The sequence below is a fragment of the Stenella coeruleoalba genome (genome assembly GCF_951394435.1).
Source record: "Stenella coeruleoalba genome assembly, chromosome: 12".
NCBI lineage: Eukaryota > Metazoa > Chordata > Mammalia > Artiodactyla > Delphinidae > Stenella > Stenella coeruleoalba.
In genome coordinates, this window is record NC_137158.1 from 41,412,539 (window position 1) to 41,432,472 (window position 19,934).

Genomic DNA, 19,934 nt, shown 5'->3' on the forward strand with positions numbered 1-19,934 from the left:
CAGACCCAGTGCTGTGCAGGGTAACCAGTTCCTGTTGCCTGTGGCTGAAAGCCAAGCTCGGTGCTTTGTGACCACCTAGAGGGGTGGGATAGGGAGGGTGGGAGGGAGGGAGACGCAAGAGGGAACAGATATGGGAACATATGTATATGTATAACTGATTCACTTTGTTATAAAGCAGAAACTAACACACCATTGTAAAGCAGTAATACTCCAATAAAGATGTAAAACAAAGCCAACAGCAGCTGAAATGTTCGCGTTATGGCCTACGAAATAGTGCAGCCAAATATCATTGGGTGCTCTCCTGGTGTTTGTAATACTAGACACAGCTGAAACAGAGGAAAAACTGCATTTCTTTTTATACTAAGGCAATATATCCTACAAAATGGGAGGGAAATCCTTCAATTTATAAATTGCATCCTAAATTGGAGGCATTTTACCTGTTTCAGGTCCAAAAATCATCTTACTTTGTTTGTCTAAAACCAAAAGTCCTTTTAAAAACACAAACGACATTTTAATTTTACAGTTGTCAGAGAGAATGTAGAAGAGTATCATTCTGCCGTACATGGACCAATAAGAATACTAACAGCTATGGCCCAAACATCAAAAGTACCACCATTGCCACTCATGTATGTGCTTGTAGTAGACTGTCCCTTCTGTCTCCTAGGGCAGTGAACACAAATGTGCCCAACTGCTGGAAGTATCCCCTTGTTGCTAGAACCATCCAGGAACAGGGTTACCTAGGTGCCTCTGTGCTTGCTCCCGGCTAAAGCAAGAAAGAGCTGGAGCTTCCTGTGCTTTTGCACATTGGCTACGTGGTCTGAGTTCAGTTGCAGAAAACATAATCCACTCTAGGTAGATTAAACAGGAAGTGATTTATTATGGGATTTTCAGTGGCTTTCAGAATCACCAGAGGGCTAAAGAGACAGATTGTAGACCAAGCTGCCAGGAATGACTCCGCAAAGCACATGGCAAATCATCAGAGTGGCTGCTGCATCTGCCTAGATCCGGAAGGTATCACAGCAGCTGCTGGCTGCAAAACCAGCCACCTCAGCTATAATCAGGAAGCTGCCACTGGGGTGGCCAACTCGAGAGCACATTGCCTTTGCCAGAGTCTGCAAAAAGGACACCCTACATGTTGCTTCTTCGCATATGAGTCAGTTCCAAATCAGACTCCTGTGAGTACAAGTGGTGGGTAGAACCTAAATCACATTTTGAACCCAAATTGCAAGGGAGTCTGGGATGTTATTTTTTGTTTTTCAGCCTCTGCATGCAGGAGGGGGAGTTCAGATGGATACTGAGGAATCTAATTTATGTTATCTGTCGGAGTCTGCCCTGCTAGCTACCCAGTTATCTACCCAGTTATCTATGCATATTCCTCTTGCTATAAGTAGAACCCACTCCCTCCCCCATACATCACCGCATCCCACTCAAAGTCCAGGATCTCTGGGTTTTGCGCAGCTCTCTTTAAGTCCAGATGAGGCTTTTTGTGATCTAGTGACCTATAAATTAAAAGACTGCCTGTCTGCTCTCAATATACACTGGTGGCAAAGGAGGATTAAAACTCTCCAGAAAGGGAGAGAATAGAAACATACAATTGCCATTTGTATTAGCAGTCATCAAATGCCACTAGGCAAGAATGGTGAAAGCACCCTGCTCGCATGATGGAGTGAGGCCCTTGAGTAGCCATGGGAAGGACTCCCTTGTTCATTAAAATCATGACCCAAATCTAACTGATATCCTAGCCATCTCCCATTAGCTGCAATAAAAGTAAAGCTGATAGGCAGTCATTTTTTAATTTTCCTAACTTTACCTGTATTTCTTTCTGCTGCCATAGTTGTAATAATGCTTGATTAGCCAGATGTAAGTGAACCGTGAGATTAAGGGCTCTACCACATTCTCCGCACTTCCCCCAAGTCTCTGCATCACTAGGATAGCAGCCACATCTGGACCCTGTGGTATTCACCTGTCTCTGAGGAGACCAAGTCCTGATGGAGTAGAAATGGGAGTTGAGCTGGAAAAGAGTTTCTCTGAACAAAGCCCTGGGTAAGGAGAAGTGGTGTGGCAATGCCTCCCTCCGCAGCAAGGACAGTATAGCCATGCAGGCAACAATATGTCACATTTAGGGACCGTCCAGCTTTGGGGATGGGTGAAAAATATACTTTAAAAACAGACATGCCTAGTTGGTTCTGGGAAGAAGACGGCAGCAACATAGTTTTTTAAATCTCTGAATCATCACATAAAACAGAGCAACTAGGGAGCACAACCAAATACACATGGGCAGTATTTACCTCAAACCGCATAAGTTATCCACAAATCACAAAATATAAGCAGGTGGTGGAGGTAAACCGCCAACAGCCAGAAGACCTGCATGATGTTCGTGCTGTACGAGAGGAAGGAGTCAGGAGGGGACAGCAGGGCATCTGACAGACCTGAGACCAGAAGAGCCCCAGAGTAGCTAACAGGAGTGCACTGGAAATGACTGCGGGCTAATCTGAGCACAGCAGCTGAAACTGGGAGGGGTTTTACCCAATTCAGTGCCAGCTGAGTGCAGGGACTCTTGGTGGGTTCTGAAAAGAGCTGAGGCAGTCTGGGCCAGATTAACTCCTGAACCCGATGGCCAAAGCTCCCTTCCAGGCCAGGGCACCCGTCTGAGGAGAAAGTGCTGACAGTGGAGTCAAAACTGGACAGGACAGTGGCAGGAGGCAGGAGGGAAAGAGAAAGTCCAGATAGAAGAGGGGAAAGAGAAGAGGTAAAGGAAGTCTCAGAAAGCAAGCTGCCATGTTTTTAAACAAGTTAGTCAGATTTTCCTGAACTACACTCCATTCTAAAGGTTCAGGAAAATTTAATTTTGCCTAATGAGCAACAGAAAAGTATCGAGGTCCAAACCCATATAAAGTTATTAGGAGAATGAAAGAACACAGAGCAGAATAACATCCCTCCGTTGAAAGCATGCCAGAAAGACAACTTGATAAAAGAGGTCAAATCTGAAGCATACTATTTCAAAATGAGCTTAAAATACAAAACGTTAAAATTCAAAAAGAAATGAAGAAAAAAAGATTTAAGAGAAAGTGTCAAATATTGGCAATAGGCAAGGAAGATTTAGCATGGATAGGAGGAGTCTTGATGAAGAAAAACAAAGCAAGGGAACAAAAAAAATACTAAAAACAGTAATGCCAATTTTTTTTTCTGAAATATAAAACTACGTGTTTGAATAGCACAACACATACCTGAGAATAGTGACCAAAAATGATACAGTATAGTATGTTAACTGGACTTTAAAGGAAAAAGATCCTTTAGACATCTAAAAAGAGAAAGTGACTTTTAAGGGAAAGAAAATTAGATTATTCTCAGGCTTTATGTCAGAGAAAAAAAACTTTATGTCAGAAAAAAAAAAAAATGGAGCACAGATGGTCCCCAGCTTACAATGGTTCAACTTAAAATTTTTGGGCTTTACGATGGTGCAAAAGCAATATGCGTTCAATGGAAACCATACTTCAGATTTTGAATTTTGATCTTTTCCTGAGCAGTGATATACAGTGTGATACTCTCTTGTGATGCTGGCTCCCACTGGACAAAGATGGGAAAATTTGCACTTCAATAAGGATATTAATTACAGTAGGATGGAACTCATCAAATATTTTTAAATCCATGAGTTTATGATGATTTTCTAAAAATCTGGTCACCTTAGAAGGATGATAAGGAACTATTTCATTATCTGGAAAACAAAGAATCAAGCATATGACTCTGAATCATATGAATTGTACCGTTGGGTAACCAAACAAGAGATGAGGAAAAAAATCTTTTTAAAAAAGTGTGACAGGGCTTCCCTGGTGGTACAGTGGTTAAGAATCCACCTGCCAATGCAGGGGACACGGCTTCGAGTCCTGGTCCGGGAAGATACCACATGCCGCAGAGCAACTAAGCCCGTGCGCCACAACTATTGAGCCTGCGTTCTAGAGCCCACGAGCCACAACTACTGAGCCCACGTGCCACAACTACTGAAGCCCATGCACCTGGAGCCCATGCTCCGCAACAAGAGAAGCCACCGCAGTGAGAAGCCTGCACACTGCAATGAAGAGTAGCCCCTGCTGGCCGCAACTAGAGAAAGCCCACGCACAGCAACAAAGACCCAATGCAGCCAAAAAAATAAATAAAATAAATATATTTTTTAAGTGTGACAACTGATAAATGAAAAAAAATAAGATAATTATCATCTGGCAATCCCCAGTGAACTAATGGATCTAAGGATTGCATATCAGTGACTGGATCTAGGCATTGCATATCAGTGACTGTGGGCATCAAAAAAGATAAACAGCTAGACACTGTGGCCCTCCTGATGACACAGCACTCTACCACCTGTGGTCTCGCCACAGCAGTTGAAGCAAATTCTCACCAAGCCTCTGGATCCAATTGCTGGCTTGCAGGAAATATAAAGGACAGAGGAAGATTTTTGAACTGCATCATGAATATGCCATCAGCAAAACCCAGACGAGAGAAACTCTACAACCTGGTTTCTTCGACAACTTGTAAGGAAAAGATAGGAGGGAGAATCTGTAGATTAAAAGGCCTATCACACTTTTAAACTATAGTCTCGGGATGCACATTTGAATGAAAAAAAATCTTTTTTTTTTTTTTAAAGTGCAAAGAAGTGCTTACTGTAGAAGTCAGGTTGATGGCTACTTATGAGAGGAGGGAGGGGTTGTGATGGGGATGGAGCACATAGAAGGGGCTTCTGGGTTGGCTGCCAAAATTTCGGTTTCTTGACCCAGCTTGTGTTTACCTTCTAATAATTGTGTGTGTTTGTTTTGTGTGGTTTTCTGTTATCTGTCTTATTTTATAATAAAAAGGTGAAAAGCATTGATAGACTTGAAGCACAGTAGTTTTCCATGATAAATATTAGATAAGCATTGTTAATTTTTTTTCCTCAATGTATATGTATGGCAGTGATGTTATGACATTTTAACCAAAACCTTTACTCTCACAAGCTCGTAATAGTCTCTAAGGCTCTTATGTATAACAGTGTAAAATAGAAAGTCACATGTTAAAAGCAATTGTACTTTTGTTTCAGTGTCTGCACAGTGGAATGGACATTGTAAAAATGAGGTCACATGGACTCATTTGAAGTATATCACTGTGGGGAGTGTTGAGAGATATATATATATATATATATACACACACACACACACACACACACAGCCCTTCCCGCAGCGTTTTGTTTGAAGAAAATATATGTATATATTAGTATATATAAGCATAACTGTTACATATAAATATATCTGTACATAACATACATGTGTGTGTGTATATACATACATAGACACTTTTTTCATCTAGTTGATCTGATGAAAAATAAGTCTTCACAAGATAGTTTTTTGTCAATCGTACCTCAGTAAAGCTTAAAAAGAAAAAAAAAGAGTTTAGCAGCCTTAGACATTCACAGGCATGGATTTCTTTGATATCTTAAGGTCATTGTGTACTTTGATCTATAAATAACTTTTCTCTCTTGTTAGCGTGGCTTAGGCTTAGGCATTAAATCCTAACTTTTGTGAGACTGCAGTGCCTTTCTGGCTGGCCTGTCACTGACATGGCTCCCTGACACGTTGAAGGCAGATAAGTGTTTGAGAAACACACACAATAAGAGTTTTGCTGTCCTCACACTCCATAACCAAATGACATACTCCTCTCCTATCAAAATCTATAAAGACCTAGTCTACAGTAAGCAGTTGAGATTCCTTACTGCTGAGCCTTTGAAGGGCCTTATATACAGACAGGGCTGCCTGCACCCCTGGTCTACAAGACTGTACATTTTATGTTCCATCATCACCGATTATATTCTTGAGTTCCTTCTCATCACCCCTTTTGCTCCTTCTAATGGTGGGTTGTTTAGGGACTGGCATTATTGTCATATTTGCTTTAATGCATTTTAACCTGCTTGGGAAATTTCTAACCTCTCTTGCGGTATCTCTGCTGGAGGACGGTTCAGTCATCCTATTGTAATAGCAGCTGTTCAAAGGATTTGGAATTTGTTTGGATTTGAAGGAATCAGATTTATACACTATTCTGTATCTCGCTCATTAGCTCTCAATGGCATAACAAGACTGAAAATTTAGTTGGACTTTGGGGAAATCATGCATTAGGTTCGTAGCATTTTGTGTGTATTATATAGACTTGCTGTCTTAGCAGGAATAAAAAGTAAATTTTTTTTTGCCTTGATGATGTTTAGAATGTCATCAGCAGCTAATAGCATGGCTTCATGTCCTAATACATGGATAAGTGTTTGCCCCTCAAGCCTGTTGCCTTTACTGTGATGTCATGTATGTCTACCCAAAGACACATGCAAGTGCCCTTGGTTGGGGGGTCGGGGCAGTGCGTATGTGTGGAAGGCAGCAAATGTGCTTGCCCATATCTCCAACACTGAAACTGGCTTGACAGGGTGTATGAAAGCAAATTACATAGGCAGAGCCTGCTTTCTAGAATCCCAGGATATAGGGACTGTTTTGCCTTTTGTTTCGTTTTATTAGAGGTGGTTTGAAGATTGACACATTCCTCTTGATTTCAGGCCATTTAGTGAGTGTGTTCATCTGAGTCATTGTTTTCTCACCTCTAAAGGGGGATTAGAACGTACCCGTCCTGCCTCAGCCTTGTTTTTTGAGCTACTTGGATAGTTTGGCCCTGCTAGAAAGCACCTCGGCTTCCCCTCAGTGCCCCGTCCACCTTATGATTATCTGAGGCCAGACTTCTGCTGGAAATCCTACCTCCCTGTCATCTAGACTCTAGATTCTAGAGCAATCCAAATCACACTGCTACCAGGTTCTGAATTTAGAAAGCCAAGGTAAAATCATCTTCCTTAAACAGACACCATTCATTCATTCAGGGAGTAATTATTGAACACTTACTATATGCCAAAGATTCTTCCGGGCATTGGGGATAAAGAGGTAAGCAAGATAGAATTCACATCGTGGAAAGTATATAAACAGATAAATAAAAGATCAGATAGTGATAAGTGCTATGCAGGGACATATTACATTAAGGCAATGAGTTTAGAAAGAGATACTCAGAATTTCTGAGAAAAAAATAGCAGGAAAGAGGTTCTAGAACAGTCTGTCCAGTGGCACTTTCTGTGATGAAGGAAATGTTCTGTACCGCACTGTTCAATGCAGTAGCCACTAGCCACATGTGGTTATCAGGAACTTGAAATGTGGCTAATGCTACTGAGGAGCTAATTTTAAATTTTAGTTAATCTTAATTAATTTAAATAGGCACATGTGGCTAATGGCTACCATATTGGACAAGCATGATTTGAGAGCTACATTTTGGACTTAGGTGTCTATACTTGTACACTGAATGGGAGGAATATGCAGCATTATCTTGATTTTTTAACATGAAGAAGCAAACACATTCTCACCGTATCATCTTGGTAGAATAGATTCGTGACTAGACTTCAGTGTATGAGTACTTTGTTGGAAAGACACAAGCAACCTAATAAGGGAAGTAACGAGAAGCGATGGATGGTCACAAAAAGATGTTAGAATGGCACCCACAAACTGAGGGCTAAAGGCTCTAAGCAATATTAAAAGCTAGAAGGAGAGAAAATCATTGCAGGGACTTCCATGGTGGTCCAGTGGTAAAGAATCCACCTTCCAATGCAGGGGACACGGGTTCGATCCCTGGCTGGGGAACTAAGATCCCACATGCCACAGGGCAACTAATCCCGCATGCCACAACTACTGAGCCTGTGCGCTGCAAACTACGGAGCCCACATGCTCTGGAGCCTGTGTGCCGCAACTAGAGAGAGAAAACCCGTATGCCACAACAAGAGAGAAGCCTGCACACAGCAACGAGGAGCGCGCACGCCACAACAAAAGATCCCACGTGCCACAACTAAGACCAGACGCAGCCATAAAAATAATTTTTTTTAAATGATTGCATGGCAATGTGTGCCATAGGCTCCTCTGCCAGTTAGGAAATGATAACCCTTGTTGCTTAATAGAAATTACAAAGCCAGCAGAAAGACAAATAGAATAATAAAGGACTTGTGCTATTAAGACGTTTAGCTGAGGTTTTACCCCACTGAGACTGGAGCATCTGATCAACTTTGATCCTGCCCTAATGATTGTTTTCTCGCAGAACGTAGAGGAAAGTAATGAGAAGAATGACCTAATGCTGACCATTATCTGCAAATTAGGCTATTGGTCAGGGTCTTCCATAAGGGCCTCTTCACCTGTAATATTCTTTTTTTTTTTATTTTGTGGTACGCAGGCCTCTCACTGTTGTGGCCTCTTCCGTTGCGGAACACAGGCTCCAGACACGCAGGCTCAGCGGCCATGGCTCACGGGGCCCAGCCGCTCCGCGGCATGTGGGATCTTCCCGGACTGGGGCACGAACCCATGTCCCCTGCATCAGCAGGCGGACTCTCAACCACTGCGCCACCAGGGAAGCCCTGTAATATTTTTTTGATTCTGTCACACAGTCATGAACCAACAGAACCATTTGGTGATGTGAAAACAGCAACTTGGGAAAACTTGGAGTTTGTGGTAGCAACAGAAGGGATCACCAGGAAGGGAAATATATCCTGTGATTAGAACCATTACTAGGGCTTCCCTGGTGGCGCAGTAGTTGAGAGTCCACCTGCCAATACAAGGGACATGGGTTCATGCCCTGGTCCAGGAAGATCCCACATGCCACGGAGCGGCTGGGCCCATGAGCCATGGCCGCTGAGCCTGTGCGTCCAGAGCCTGTGCTCTGCAACGGGAGAGGCCACAACAGTGAGAGGCCCACGTACTGCAAAAAAAAAAAAAAAAAAAGAACCATTACTAAATTTTCTGGAAAAGCCAAATGGGTTTGGTGTGTGCCAAAATGCTCATCATAGAAAAAGTATAAGATTTTAACATATTGGAAAAGTATCACATGTATAAAATTATTGAAATTATACAAGTATTATCTAGTTCTTCTATCACCAACCACAAATCATCATATCATTACTAAATCCAGAAGACATTTCAGTCTGACCAATTAAATATTTTCTTGTCAAACCAACATATGCTTATTGGGTACTCAATATGTATAAGTCAGAAATACCCTCAATGGGAATTGAACTTTTAAAGGGACTCAAACTTTCGTTATGCATCCAAGTGTAAGATACCATTACTATAGGACATGGTCTTATTATAACCAAACGAGTAATAACACATTTAAGAGCAAGCATAAAAGGGCACCAATAAGGATCTTCTTTAAAAACATGTAGTGTGTCTAATGAATTTCTGCCTAAAGTGTTTCTCTTCTGTGAATGGGAACTGCAGTTAAGGCTAAGTGTCATCAATCCTTGGTGTTGAGTACAGTGAGCCCATAAATGAACTAAAGATGACCGCAACATTCCTTGAGAGGAAATACAGAGGCTTCCTTGAAGATGGGACTAGGTTTTGCAGATAAAATGAGCCTGCAAATTTGTAATTATAATAATTCATCTCCAAAAAGACTACTAGCATTTGAATTAAGGGCAGTAAGTCTTATCCCTTTGAGGACTATGGGGAGAAGCTGAAAACAAAAATTCTGTTTATGGACAGGAGAGAAATGTCAGACGTTTCTTCCACCATGAAAGTGCAATAATAAGCCATCTCTCTCTACTGGAATGAATAAAGGAAAGTAGCCTTACAATTTCCACATCATTTAGTGTTTAAACACTGGTCTTTTCACCCAGAAACAAATGCCATCTAAGCTAATAAAAAGACTATTACATGTAGTGTTGGAAGTGTTATTGGGGTTACCTCCATCTCTTTCCAGTGCCCCTCAGAGACAAGGTGCCCACCAGCAGCCCCTTGTGAGGGTCCTGGATGTTTTTGTATTTCTTCCTTGCCTTGCATAAGCCAACGGGGAAATCAAGTGTGAGGACATTAGGAAATGTAATATTGCTACTCATGTCTTTACAGTTAAGTGTTAAATGGTGCCTGCTCAATGTAGGATTAGTGGTAGTATATCATTTCAGAAGAAAGTTTCTACTTAAAAATGTTCAATGCTGTTGACTGACCACAAATAAGATTTTATTTAGCATTTTAGATTACAGTTTGGTCTCCTTAGACCAAAGATTCTCAAACTTTAGCAAGTAGCAAAATCAACACCACAGTGAGGTGGTGTTGAAGCCCTAAACCCACCTGCCACTCAGTCTGATACCATTTAAGGCTGATGTTGACATTTCACATTTAGAGTGTTTGTAATGGTTTTTCATTACTCCACGGGGCATTGAAGCAGTTTACTGAGAAGTAGGGTGAGGACTCCTGATTGATTTACTGATAAGAAACCCCAGGCAGTGGGTGGAAGTGGCTGGTCTGTGGCCCTGTTCATGGTTGTCCCCGCCCTGCTGCTGTTCCCCCTACAGCCTGCCCACCCATGTATTCAGCTGAGCTGCTAAAGGACGAAACAATGACTTGATGACTTGGATTCTCCTTTTCTCAGCTGCATTAAGGTTTAGTTCCCAGATGGTATCTCTCTGGTGTGATGCCTGCTGGAAAGCTCTTGGTTAATGCACACAGGGTTGCAGGCAGAGGTCTAGCTTCAAAGCACAGAAACCATTAGTCCCATTTTTAAATTGACTTTAAATGTCTCATCTGTGAAATGGAGGGTGTAGACACTAGACAGGTGTGGATGGTGTGGTCCAGGAGTTGCTGTGCCCGGCACTTTGACGACAATCTCTAAAACCGCTAATGAAGCCTCCTTTTTAAGTGTTCAGGTTAAAATGGTTTGACCCTGAATATTAACAACCGTTAAAGAATTCTAGCATCTTGCTTTGAATTATGTACATGACTGAAGAGTTGCTATGATTTTGTGAGGGAAAATTGAGAAGAGTTCATATATTAATCATCCCAACCATTTGTAATTATAACGTTACTTTTGTATTTTGAAGACAAGCACTGCTGCCAAGCTGGAATTCAGATTAACTCAGCTCAGGATTCTTTCACCTGGGTCTTTTTTTTTTTTAAACTTCGAGTAAATTACTATCCTTTGGTTTTTATTTATTTAAATAAGGGTGTAGTCTAAGATCATGTGAAATTATTAGAGTGCTTTGGAAAAATGAGTATTTCATAAGCCATTTACCAAATTTGAGTTTAAATATATTACCCCAAGGTCAAAACAATTGAGGTTGACTTCCAGAAAGAATATTCCACCTTTAGTTGTATTTTATCTCACAGCGATTTTAAGCAGAGTCTCCAGCCAAGGCAGGATGTGTTCGTTTTCTAAAGGCAAAGTACAGGGAGCTACCTTGACTGTTTTCTAGGAGAGTAAGAAAGACCTAAGTGTAATTGTAACGCATCCTATGAGGGTGGAGGGTTTTACTGGACAACTCTTGTCTCCCTTTGTGTGTCGCTCACTGCACCTTCCTAGTGTCCCACAAAATGTTGACGTTGCAAGTACAGTCCTAGCTGGGTCTGAGGTTCAGTTCTGCTTCTAACTGCAGGGAATACCCCCCAGCTCCAGGGGTCCCAGCTCACCAAACAGCCAGGCGTCCAGGATGCCTTTCTGGTCCTCTGATAAGATGTATATGAGCAAGACTGAGGTCCCAGCCCAGCAGAATAGATTCTCCAGATCTTTTCTCTTTGTGGTCTTGGTGCCCTGATGTGGAGAACCAACCCCCCCACTCCTCCGCAGGGCCAGCCCTGGGCTAAGTGGGGGAGTGTGCTGTCATTGTACCCCCAGTCCCTCACAGGGTGTAGAGTACCATCCTCGCCTACCCATGGCCTGCCTCTTCTTGACCTTCCCACACACGCTCACTCTGCAGCACACCTGACTTGGTGGTTGATTCATCCCTACAGGGCCTGCCCCCAGCCAAGGAGGTAACAACTAGCAGGTGCTCACGCTGCGATGAGTTACGCGTGTGTCAGGCACCCAGCTGCATTTTAACAAGGCCTTTTTTGGAGACAGCGCCTTCCCCAAGGGTGGATGGAAATTTCAAGCACTATGGCAGTCTAGGTGGGGTGGGAATGGAGGGATATTTTTGAATAGAGAGGTTCTTGGGTGCTTTTCAAATCATCCCAGAAAGGAAGGAAGCTGCCTATTACAGATTTACACTCTCATCCAAAAAATCTGAAGCCAGATGTGTTTCAGAATTCAGAATTTTGGGGGTGTTAGCATATACCTTGTAAGAACATCCCCAGTGTGATCTGAGGCTGATAAATAAACGCATTAATATTCACATGAAGTGGGCCGAGTATCGTACGTTGTACCACCAGATGAGTTTCAATTGAGTCGGGTTTTGCTGGCAAAGTAACGTTTGGTTATTACAGCTTTTAGGATTTCAGAATTGCAGCTAAGGAATTGTGCACTGGTAATTATTAACAATAGTACACTTTTATTGAGCACTAGTAGTGTGCCAGGCACTATGCTAAAGGAACACTTTGCAGATATAAACTCATTTACTCCTGCCATCAACCTATGAGGTAGGAATTATTAGTATCCCCTACTTCACCGATTCCTACTAATAAGTCCTACTTAAGAAAACTATTGAGTACATACCAGGTACCAAGGAAAGAGAGCGAAAAGTCTGTACAGCCCCTACCTCAGGTTACTTAAGTCATGTGAGGGAGGCAGATGGGCACACAGACATGGGTGTGCCCAGGGCTGCGGGAACAGAGGAGGGGTGCCCCTCCAGCCTGCATGCCAGGGAAGGCTCCCTGGGCAAGTGCTGGTCCTGCTCTTTCAGGCAGAGGAGGAAGCCAACCGACAGGGAACAGGGAGGTCACTAGCACCACTTGTTACTACTAAGTTCACTCGTTCAAGGTCAGTGGCTCTCAAGAGCTTTTGAGGTCAAGGTCCCTATGGTCCTTTATTTTCTTTAATGTAGCTCTGTCCTCGCTTCTCTTCTATAGAACACCTATCTCAGCTTTCTCCCAAGACAACATCTATGAAGTTCAGCCTCCTCAAGTAGACAGAAAATCTACAGAGATCTTCCAAGCCCACATCCAGGCCAGTCAAGGTATCATGCAGCCCCTGGGCAAAGAAGACACCTCCATGTACCGAGAATACATCAGAAACCGCTACCTGTGAAGAGACAGCAGGTCCCCAGAGTGGCCCAGAGGGGGACCAACAAAGTCCCATTTACTTATGCTCTAACTTGTTTGTCTCATCTTAAAAAGGTAATTTCCCGTCAGTCCTTTACATCAGAAGGCTTTTACTCTTTTTGTAACTGGGGAATTACAAATCATTGGTAGTAAAGAAATGACTGAATATTTTGCTGTCGTTGCCTTTGCTTTATTTTAGAGATACTTTGCCTAGAAATGTGGTTAATCTAGTATCACACCGTCACACTAAGATGTTAACAGGTATTTACTGAGGACCGGCTGTGTGCCAGGCCCTGTGGTAGAGTCTGGGAATATCATAGTAAGCAAAACAGGCCAAAATTTTCCTCCTGTGTGAAATGAAGGCAGAGTATTTTTCTTTGTAGTTAACATTTTAAAAAATTTATTCTGATGGTTATGTTAACTTTGTGTCTTGATTTTAAAAATGTGTTCTTTTGAAAGCCCTCGTTCTTAGGAAATAAACACTGAAATATTTATAGATAAAGAGACAAGATGTCAACAAAATGCTCTCCAGTGGTTCAGGGAAAAAGAACACATGATAAAGCAAATGCAGCAAAATATTAATAAATGGTAAATCTGGAAAACAGTGAACAGAAGTTCTTTGAACTTCTGTGAATATAAAATTATATCAAAATAAAACATTAAAAATGTATTACTGGGCTTCCCTGGTGACGCAGTGGTTGAGAGTCCACCTGCTGATGCAGGGGACATGGGTTCGTGCCCCGGTCTGGGAAGATCCCACGTGCTGCAGAGCGGCTGGGCCCGTGAGCCATGGCCGCCGAGCCTGCGCGTCCAGAGCCTATGCTCCGCCAACAGGAGAGGCCACAACAGTGAGAGGCCCGTGTACCACAAAAAAAAAAAAAAAAATTTATTACTCTGCATAGCTTTTATGGTGAGCAGTTGCATTACATAATTTGATATTTGATGTCTAGTCAGGGTTGACATGCCATGTATACGTATGGTTTGCTCTCCACAGCCAAATATAATGTGGACAACTTTCTGCATTTTCTGACAGTTTTACACAAATGATTTGACATTATGTCTATGCTTTTTTTTTTAATAAAACAAGTTCTCAGTTTTCCCTTCTCATAAATAAAGAAAACCAAGCCATCTAAAGGGAGGATGAAAATTGATCAGCCTTTTGTCCTGATGTTCAGGAGGAATAAATTATCTAGTTATTACAGAGTATAACTCCTCATGATGTGTAACACTGCTTGCTTTAAGTCTGCTTGCGTGACCTTTAAGGTATCACCAATTAAGTGACCTTTAAGGTATCACCAACCCCGAGAGTCTGGGATTCTATGCAGTGTTCTGTGTTGCAGATAAAATTCACAGATGGTTTTGATCGATGCCATCGTAAAGTCAGGATTAAAGGATGATGAAACAATTGGCAAGAGGAGTTTTGGTTGGCACAGTCTGGATATTGTTGGGCTGCACCCCGCAGGCCTGCAAGGCCTGTATAGGTCCAGCTTCAAGACTGAAGAAAGAGCCTGGAGTCAGCGACAGAGACGCCAATGATTTCACGGCTAGGGGGAGCTTACACATATGAAGCAAGGTCCCAGAGTGACACCCCACCACGTGGGCCTGATGGCAGGCAGGACGTGGTGGCAGTCTTTGCTCCCAGGGAGGGGGGCTGTTACCAGTTATAGGGGGAATTGATGTCACGTGGCTCATCGGTTACCAGAGAAACGAGCAGAGGGGCAGGCCCCTCACCACCCCTTTGATAAGCTATCAGGTGGAGCTGTCCTAATCTAAAGACTAGAACAGTCGCCGGCTGCGAGGTTCGGGGGGCAAGTATGTAGGAAGGGCGGTCATGTGAGTAGGGGGTAGGCGAGACAGGCGCTGGTGGAGCGGGGGACGTACAGAGAGCAGGAGATCAGCCACCTTGGGCGGCCTGCTCGTACGCTCCCCCTCTGCATACCCTGCACAACGCTAACAATCTTGGTCCAGCCCTCTTCTGTGACATTCCTGGGGTCAGGTATGTGGCAGGGGTGGGGGCGGTGGCCGGTGGGTGGGGGCCCTGCAACCAGATACCACGATACAGTACAGGCAGCTGCCGCCAAAGAGAATCGAAAGCAAGATAGTACCTAGTATGCTAAGAACAGTCATTCGCCAGGACGTGGGCAGTTTTGGAGCCAAGCACTTACCAGGTCAATGGAGAGGGAGTCATTGTAGCTGCGCCCTATCCAGTTACCAGAAAGCTAAGGCCACCCCTGGTTTTCACAGACCCAGACGCACCCTCATGGGGCGGGGAAGGCCCAGCTCTAAAACATTCCGTTGGCCTAGCCGGGAGTCAGCACAGTTACAAGTGTGCCACCCCATGTTATGTTCAGTGCCACTAGGGGTGGACCCATTAGGTCTTTCCAAACAAAAAATAATTAATCCCACTAGTCGGACTTATGTGTCCAGAAGCCAGCCTATTCCACTCCACGCTGCACAGTCCAGGGAGGCTCACAGGCAGTCACCCTGCTAAAACGTCTGATTCGTGGTATGGTAACATTTACTGACAGGGGTCTTTCTGACATATTGGCGTGCAGGACAGGAAGATGGTCAGTCTTTCCCCCCCCCCCCACCCCCCGCCATTGTCAGTCATCCCCACACGGTTGCATTAGCTGGGTCAATTTTTCATGGAAGAGGAAGAGGAAGACGACAACAGTATCTCACTGTAGACCCAGCAATTAGACTCATTTCACAGTGAGGCCACTGTTGATGCTCAGCCCTTGAGTAGACTTCCTCTGCTCAGGATGAAATGTAAGCCATCTAACACAGGGGAGATCGTGACAATTAAGCAATATACAAACAGTAACTGCATTCTGAGCGCCTGTGGTTTCTGTCCTGGTCTGCAATACAGTTCAGAAAACTCACGTTTTCAGTAATACAGGAATGAGTCTAAAATCATGTTCACAATAACCACCTAGTTTTACCCTTGTTGTAACAACCACAGCTACTCCATTTTGACTTTCAAATGCATTCCCCTCCTTAGTGGCCAAAGTAGATGTGCAACGCATGTTCAGTAGGCCACAAAACAGGCCACCGTGTTCAGTAAAGTTTAAGTTAAACCATGTGTAAACCTGAATGATTTCCCATACCTCCACATGTGAAGATTTTTCCATAATTTCCCCTTTTGATTGCAGAACTTTCGATAGCCCAAAGTACCTATCCCACAAAGCCAGGGTGAATGCTGCCTGCCTGCCCTAGGTCCAGATCATGTCCCTTTGTGTTAGACCTCCTTTATATTTGCCTAGTTATACACGTTGGGGAAAAACTGATGAGATATGAACAAGCTCAGAGGTAGTTGATGCAGAATTCGAGGCTATACATTTTACGAATTATTGAATTGTCACACAAGCAGACTTACAGCAAGCAGTGTTACACATCATGAGTAGTTACACTCTAATAACTAGATAATTTTCTTTTCCTCCTGAACATCAGGACAAAAGTGTGGCTAATGCAATAACTTTCATAAATCTAGAGCTCAATTAGCAGAACTAGAATTTAACATCCACTGAAACATAATATTTTTCTCTCTAAAACTACCCTTATTTCCACCAGACACAATCAAATCAAGACTCATTTGCTTGCAAAATAAGTCTGGTCAGTTGACCACATAGGCTCCTCCAAACTGGCTGTGGTGGAACTCCTCAGAAGGAGTCTCAGACTGAATTCCCAAAAGGCTTCTCAGAGCCAGGAAAGCCATGCCAAAGGCCTGCCATCAGACTCCACACCTCAGTGGATTTCTCTTTTGTAGAGGTCCCCAAAATATCAAGATTCCTGCACATGCCAGGAGACAGTCTTTCCCATTCACCTGATTGGGCTGCTCAGAACTATGAGTCTCCAGTTTCTGGAGGGATCAGGCAGAGAGAAAAGAAATACGTTTCAATTCTACCCACAGGTGTAGTTTACCAAATTGCCGTAAGTCATAACTAACTTGAGGGGAAGGGTTTCCCTATATCTAGAAAACAGAGATCAATCCAGTAATATTCCAGACAAAACCCATAAAAATTTTAACGATATTCACCAGTTCACTCAGTAACCAATCCTTCCATTAACTTTTTATGAAGCCATCAGGTTTTCCATTAGGATTCTCTCATTTTTTAGCCAGTTCAGCAGTATGATCTGAAATTTATCAGAGACCTCTACTTGTCAAAAAGTTCTTATGAACTTTCTTGAAGATGAAGCACTTTTTGCAAAAACATCAGAGTACAACAATAACTGTCTATAAATGACAAAAGACTTAAAAAGGCATGGTTAAACACCCGATTACAATGTAATTGATAAAGAAACTTTATTACAGTAACTAGAATTATAACTGATTGTAATCTTAACCCTGAAAAGCCTTAATCTCTGGCAAAAACCAAGAAGCAGGTAATTGTAGACTGTTTTGTCATCCCCACATTTCCTGATTGCAAGACTTACGCCTTAGTCTTCCTATTCTAAGAAGGCAAAAGTAGGTAACTTAGACACACCCAGCAGTTAATGTTCCAGTACTTTATCCTATTTGAAGTGACCCAGATAGTCAATGAATTCTCTTCATTTAACTTAGTTTAGTTTTAAGATACCCAAATCTGGACAGACTATTTTAGACAGACATTCCAAAAACATGATTATTCCTATAGAGTTTACCTAGAGGCTCTTACCTCATTTACATTTGCTTTAAATGTCATCATATCAAGTTATTTTACTTGCTGACAGATTCGCAACAGATATAAGGTCTTACTTGACCTCTAGTAAACCTAGGTACAACAATATTATACTTAACATTCATAACTCTAAAGATAAGCCTATATTAATGAAACCAACAAGCTTAAACTAGTTTTAATACCAGGTATCCATTCAGTACTGAATATTTCCCAGATCATATGCACCTGAAATTCATTATGGCTGGTTTCCTTTATATCTCTGAGAATTTATATAAGTGCTTATTTTCTTTTAAGCCAAATAAATAGAGCTCATCCACACACCAGTCTTGGTAATGTCATTTGGAGGCAGAGACACATCATATTTATAAGGAATACATGGACATATGTATATCTATATAGACAGATCTCACAGTTTTCCTTCTAGCATTTAAAATGGTCTCTTTTTTTCTCTTCACTCTCAGGGATCAGATGATTAAAGTTCCTGAGAGCCCAGATAGATCATTTACATCTCAAAGGCACAAGAAATATCAATTCCTTCTAGAAAGCTAACTTACTCTAAGGGCATATGAAAAAACCAGTTTTAGAATGTCAAAAGAGTCCCATCTTGGACATCTTCAGGGATTTTTTTCCCCAAATAGCCAATTCAGTTTAAACAAATGACAGTAATAGACAATACGTATCATTCACTCACGTTCACATGCCTCATTTTCAGAGGAACATGAATCAGCATTCAAGTTAACCTTCACCTCAGCTGTTAGCTCAGCCTCTGTAGCTTTTCTTAATATAAAAAGCAATAGCTAACCCACAGCTTGCTGCCACCATCTTATTGTCTAACCTTTTTCCCCACTGTAGTTGTTGCCAGAGCTGCTCCAGGGCTTTGCTCAAAACCCATCAACCCCCCTCCCCACCTTTAGCAGGAATGTCCTTGTTCACAACCCTCCAACCCCTGCTTTAGCAAAACTGTCCTTACTCAAAACCTGCCATCCCCCTCCTCACCTTCAGCAGAAGTTAACATAAATCTTTAAGTTAAAGGGTCCAGAGATAAGGAAGCTACAAACAAAAAACCCCAGATGGAACCAGCTGGGACCAAAATAGCAATGAATCTGACCTCCGACAGACGCTGAGTCTCATTATACGTTGATTTTACTACATGAGCGTATTAAATGACATCTACCAGAGGCCATGATTGGACATGAAGGACCAAAAGAAGGATAAAAAGGAGGTGGTACCCCACTCCTTCAGAAAGAGCCACGCCCCCTCCCTGGAAGACTAATGCAGGTGCCTCCCCTTCATCAGCCTCACTCCTCCTCCCTGTGTATTTACTCTTTAAAATTAAATGATTTTCGCCAGGCGGGTGAGAAGTTGATCTGTGAACTAAGTTCTGCTTCTCCCTTCTTTGGCCACTGAATAAAGCTTATAATGTGTGGATCTCAGCTTCAGATTTGTTATTCGCCTATTCGAACCCGAACAGAAAAAGAACCCTCCCTTGCCAAGACAGCCTCAGCCGGGCTAGAGCTCAAGCAGGGTCCATACAACTTAATTTGGTAACAACTGTTGGTGCCCAACGTGGGGCCCATTCCATCAGGTAACTCAGGGCTTACTCGCTGACTCAGGGCCAACAAAGCTGGCTAAACAACTGGGCAGTTGGCCCCAATTCGTGACCTCTGGGCCAGTGAGGGCTCCTAAATTTAGCCTGAGATCGAAAAGCCGCCAAGGATCAAGTGGAGTGCTCCCCAGGTAGACATCCCCTCCCCTAGCACATCTATAGCAAGGGTGCTTGCTACCGACTGAGGTAGTGTCCAAGGGACACCCGACACAGGGGGCCCCGACCACACTTCGGCTGATAAAGCCAAGATTGGTTGTAGGGATTAGCTGGCTAAGGGAAAGCATCTTGGCCATCTAGTTGGAGCCAGACCTCTGTCTAGAGAACTGGACTGGGTGGTTGGTTGTCTAAATTGAGCCAGTCCTCTGGTGAGGGGCGAGGTGACATACAATTGGTCATCTGGTTGTACCAGTTCCCTGAAAGGGGATTGCACTGGACATGAAGCCCTCCAGAGGGCATCATACAGTAAGAATATCTCTCTGTTTTGTGTGTGTGACCTAAGCCCTAGTCTCTGTTTTTGATGCAAGTGAATCTTCAATCTCTGTTCTATGGGGTTTTGTTTGTCCTAATGCTCCTGGCAATACTTGCTGCATCTGTGGGCACAGGCTGGGCACTTAAAGGCCA

General features: G+C 42.9%; 1 protein-coding gene across 2 annotated transcripts in view; it reads left to right on the forward strand.

Annotated features, from left to right (window-relative positions):
* Positions 1–14,928, forward strand: part of FIG4 (FIG4 phosphoinositide 5-phosphatase) — a 132,277-nt gene extending 117,349 nt beyond the window's left edge. Inside the window, exon 23 of one of the 2 annotated variants that reach the window (XM_079938629.1) lies at positions 12,858–14,928. In XM_079938629.1, the coding sequence (XP_079794755.1) occupies positions 12,858–13,035 (178 nt within the window). In that variant the 3' untranslated portion in view covers positions 13,036–14,928. Of the gene's footprint in view, positions 1–12,832 lie in introns of both variants that reach the window. The other variant, XM_079938631.1, reaches the window with a different exon arrangement.
* The last annotated feature ends 5,006 nt before the right edge of the window (positions 14,929–19,934 follow it).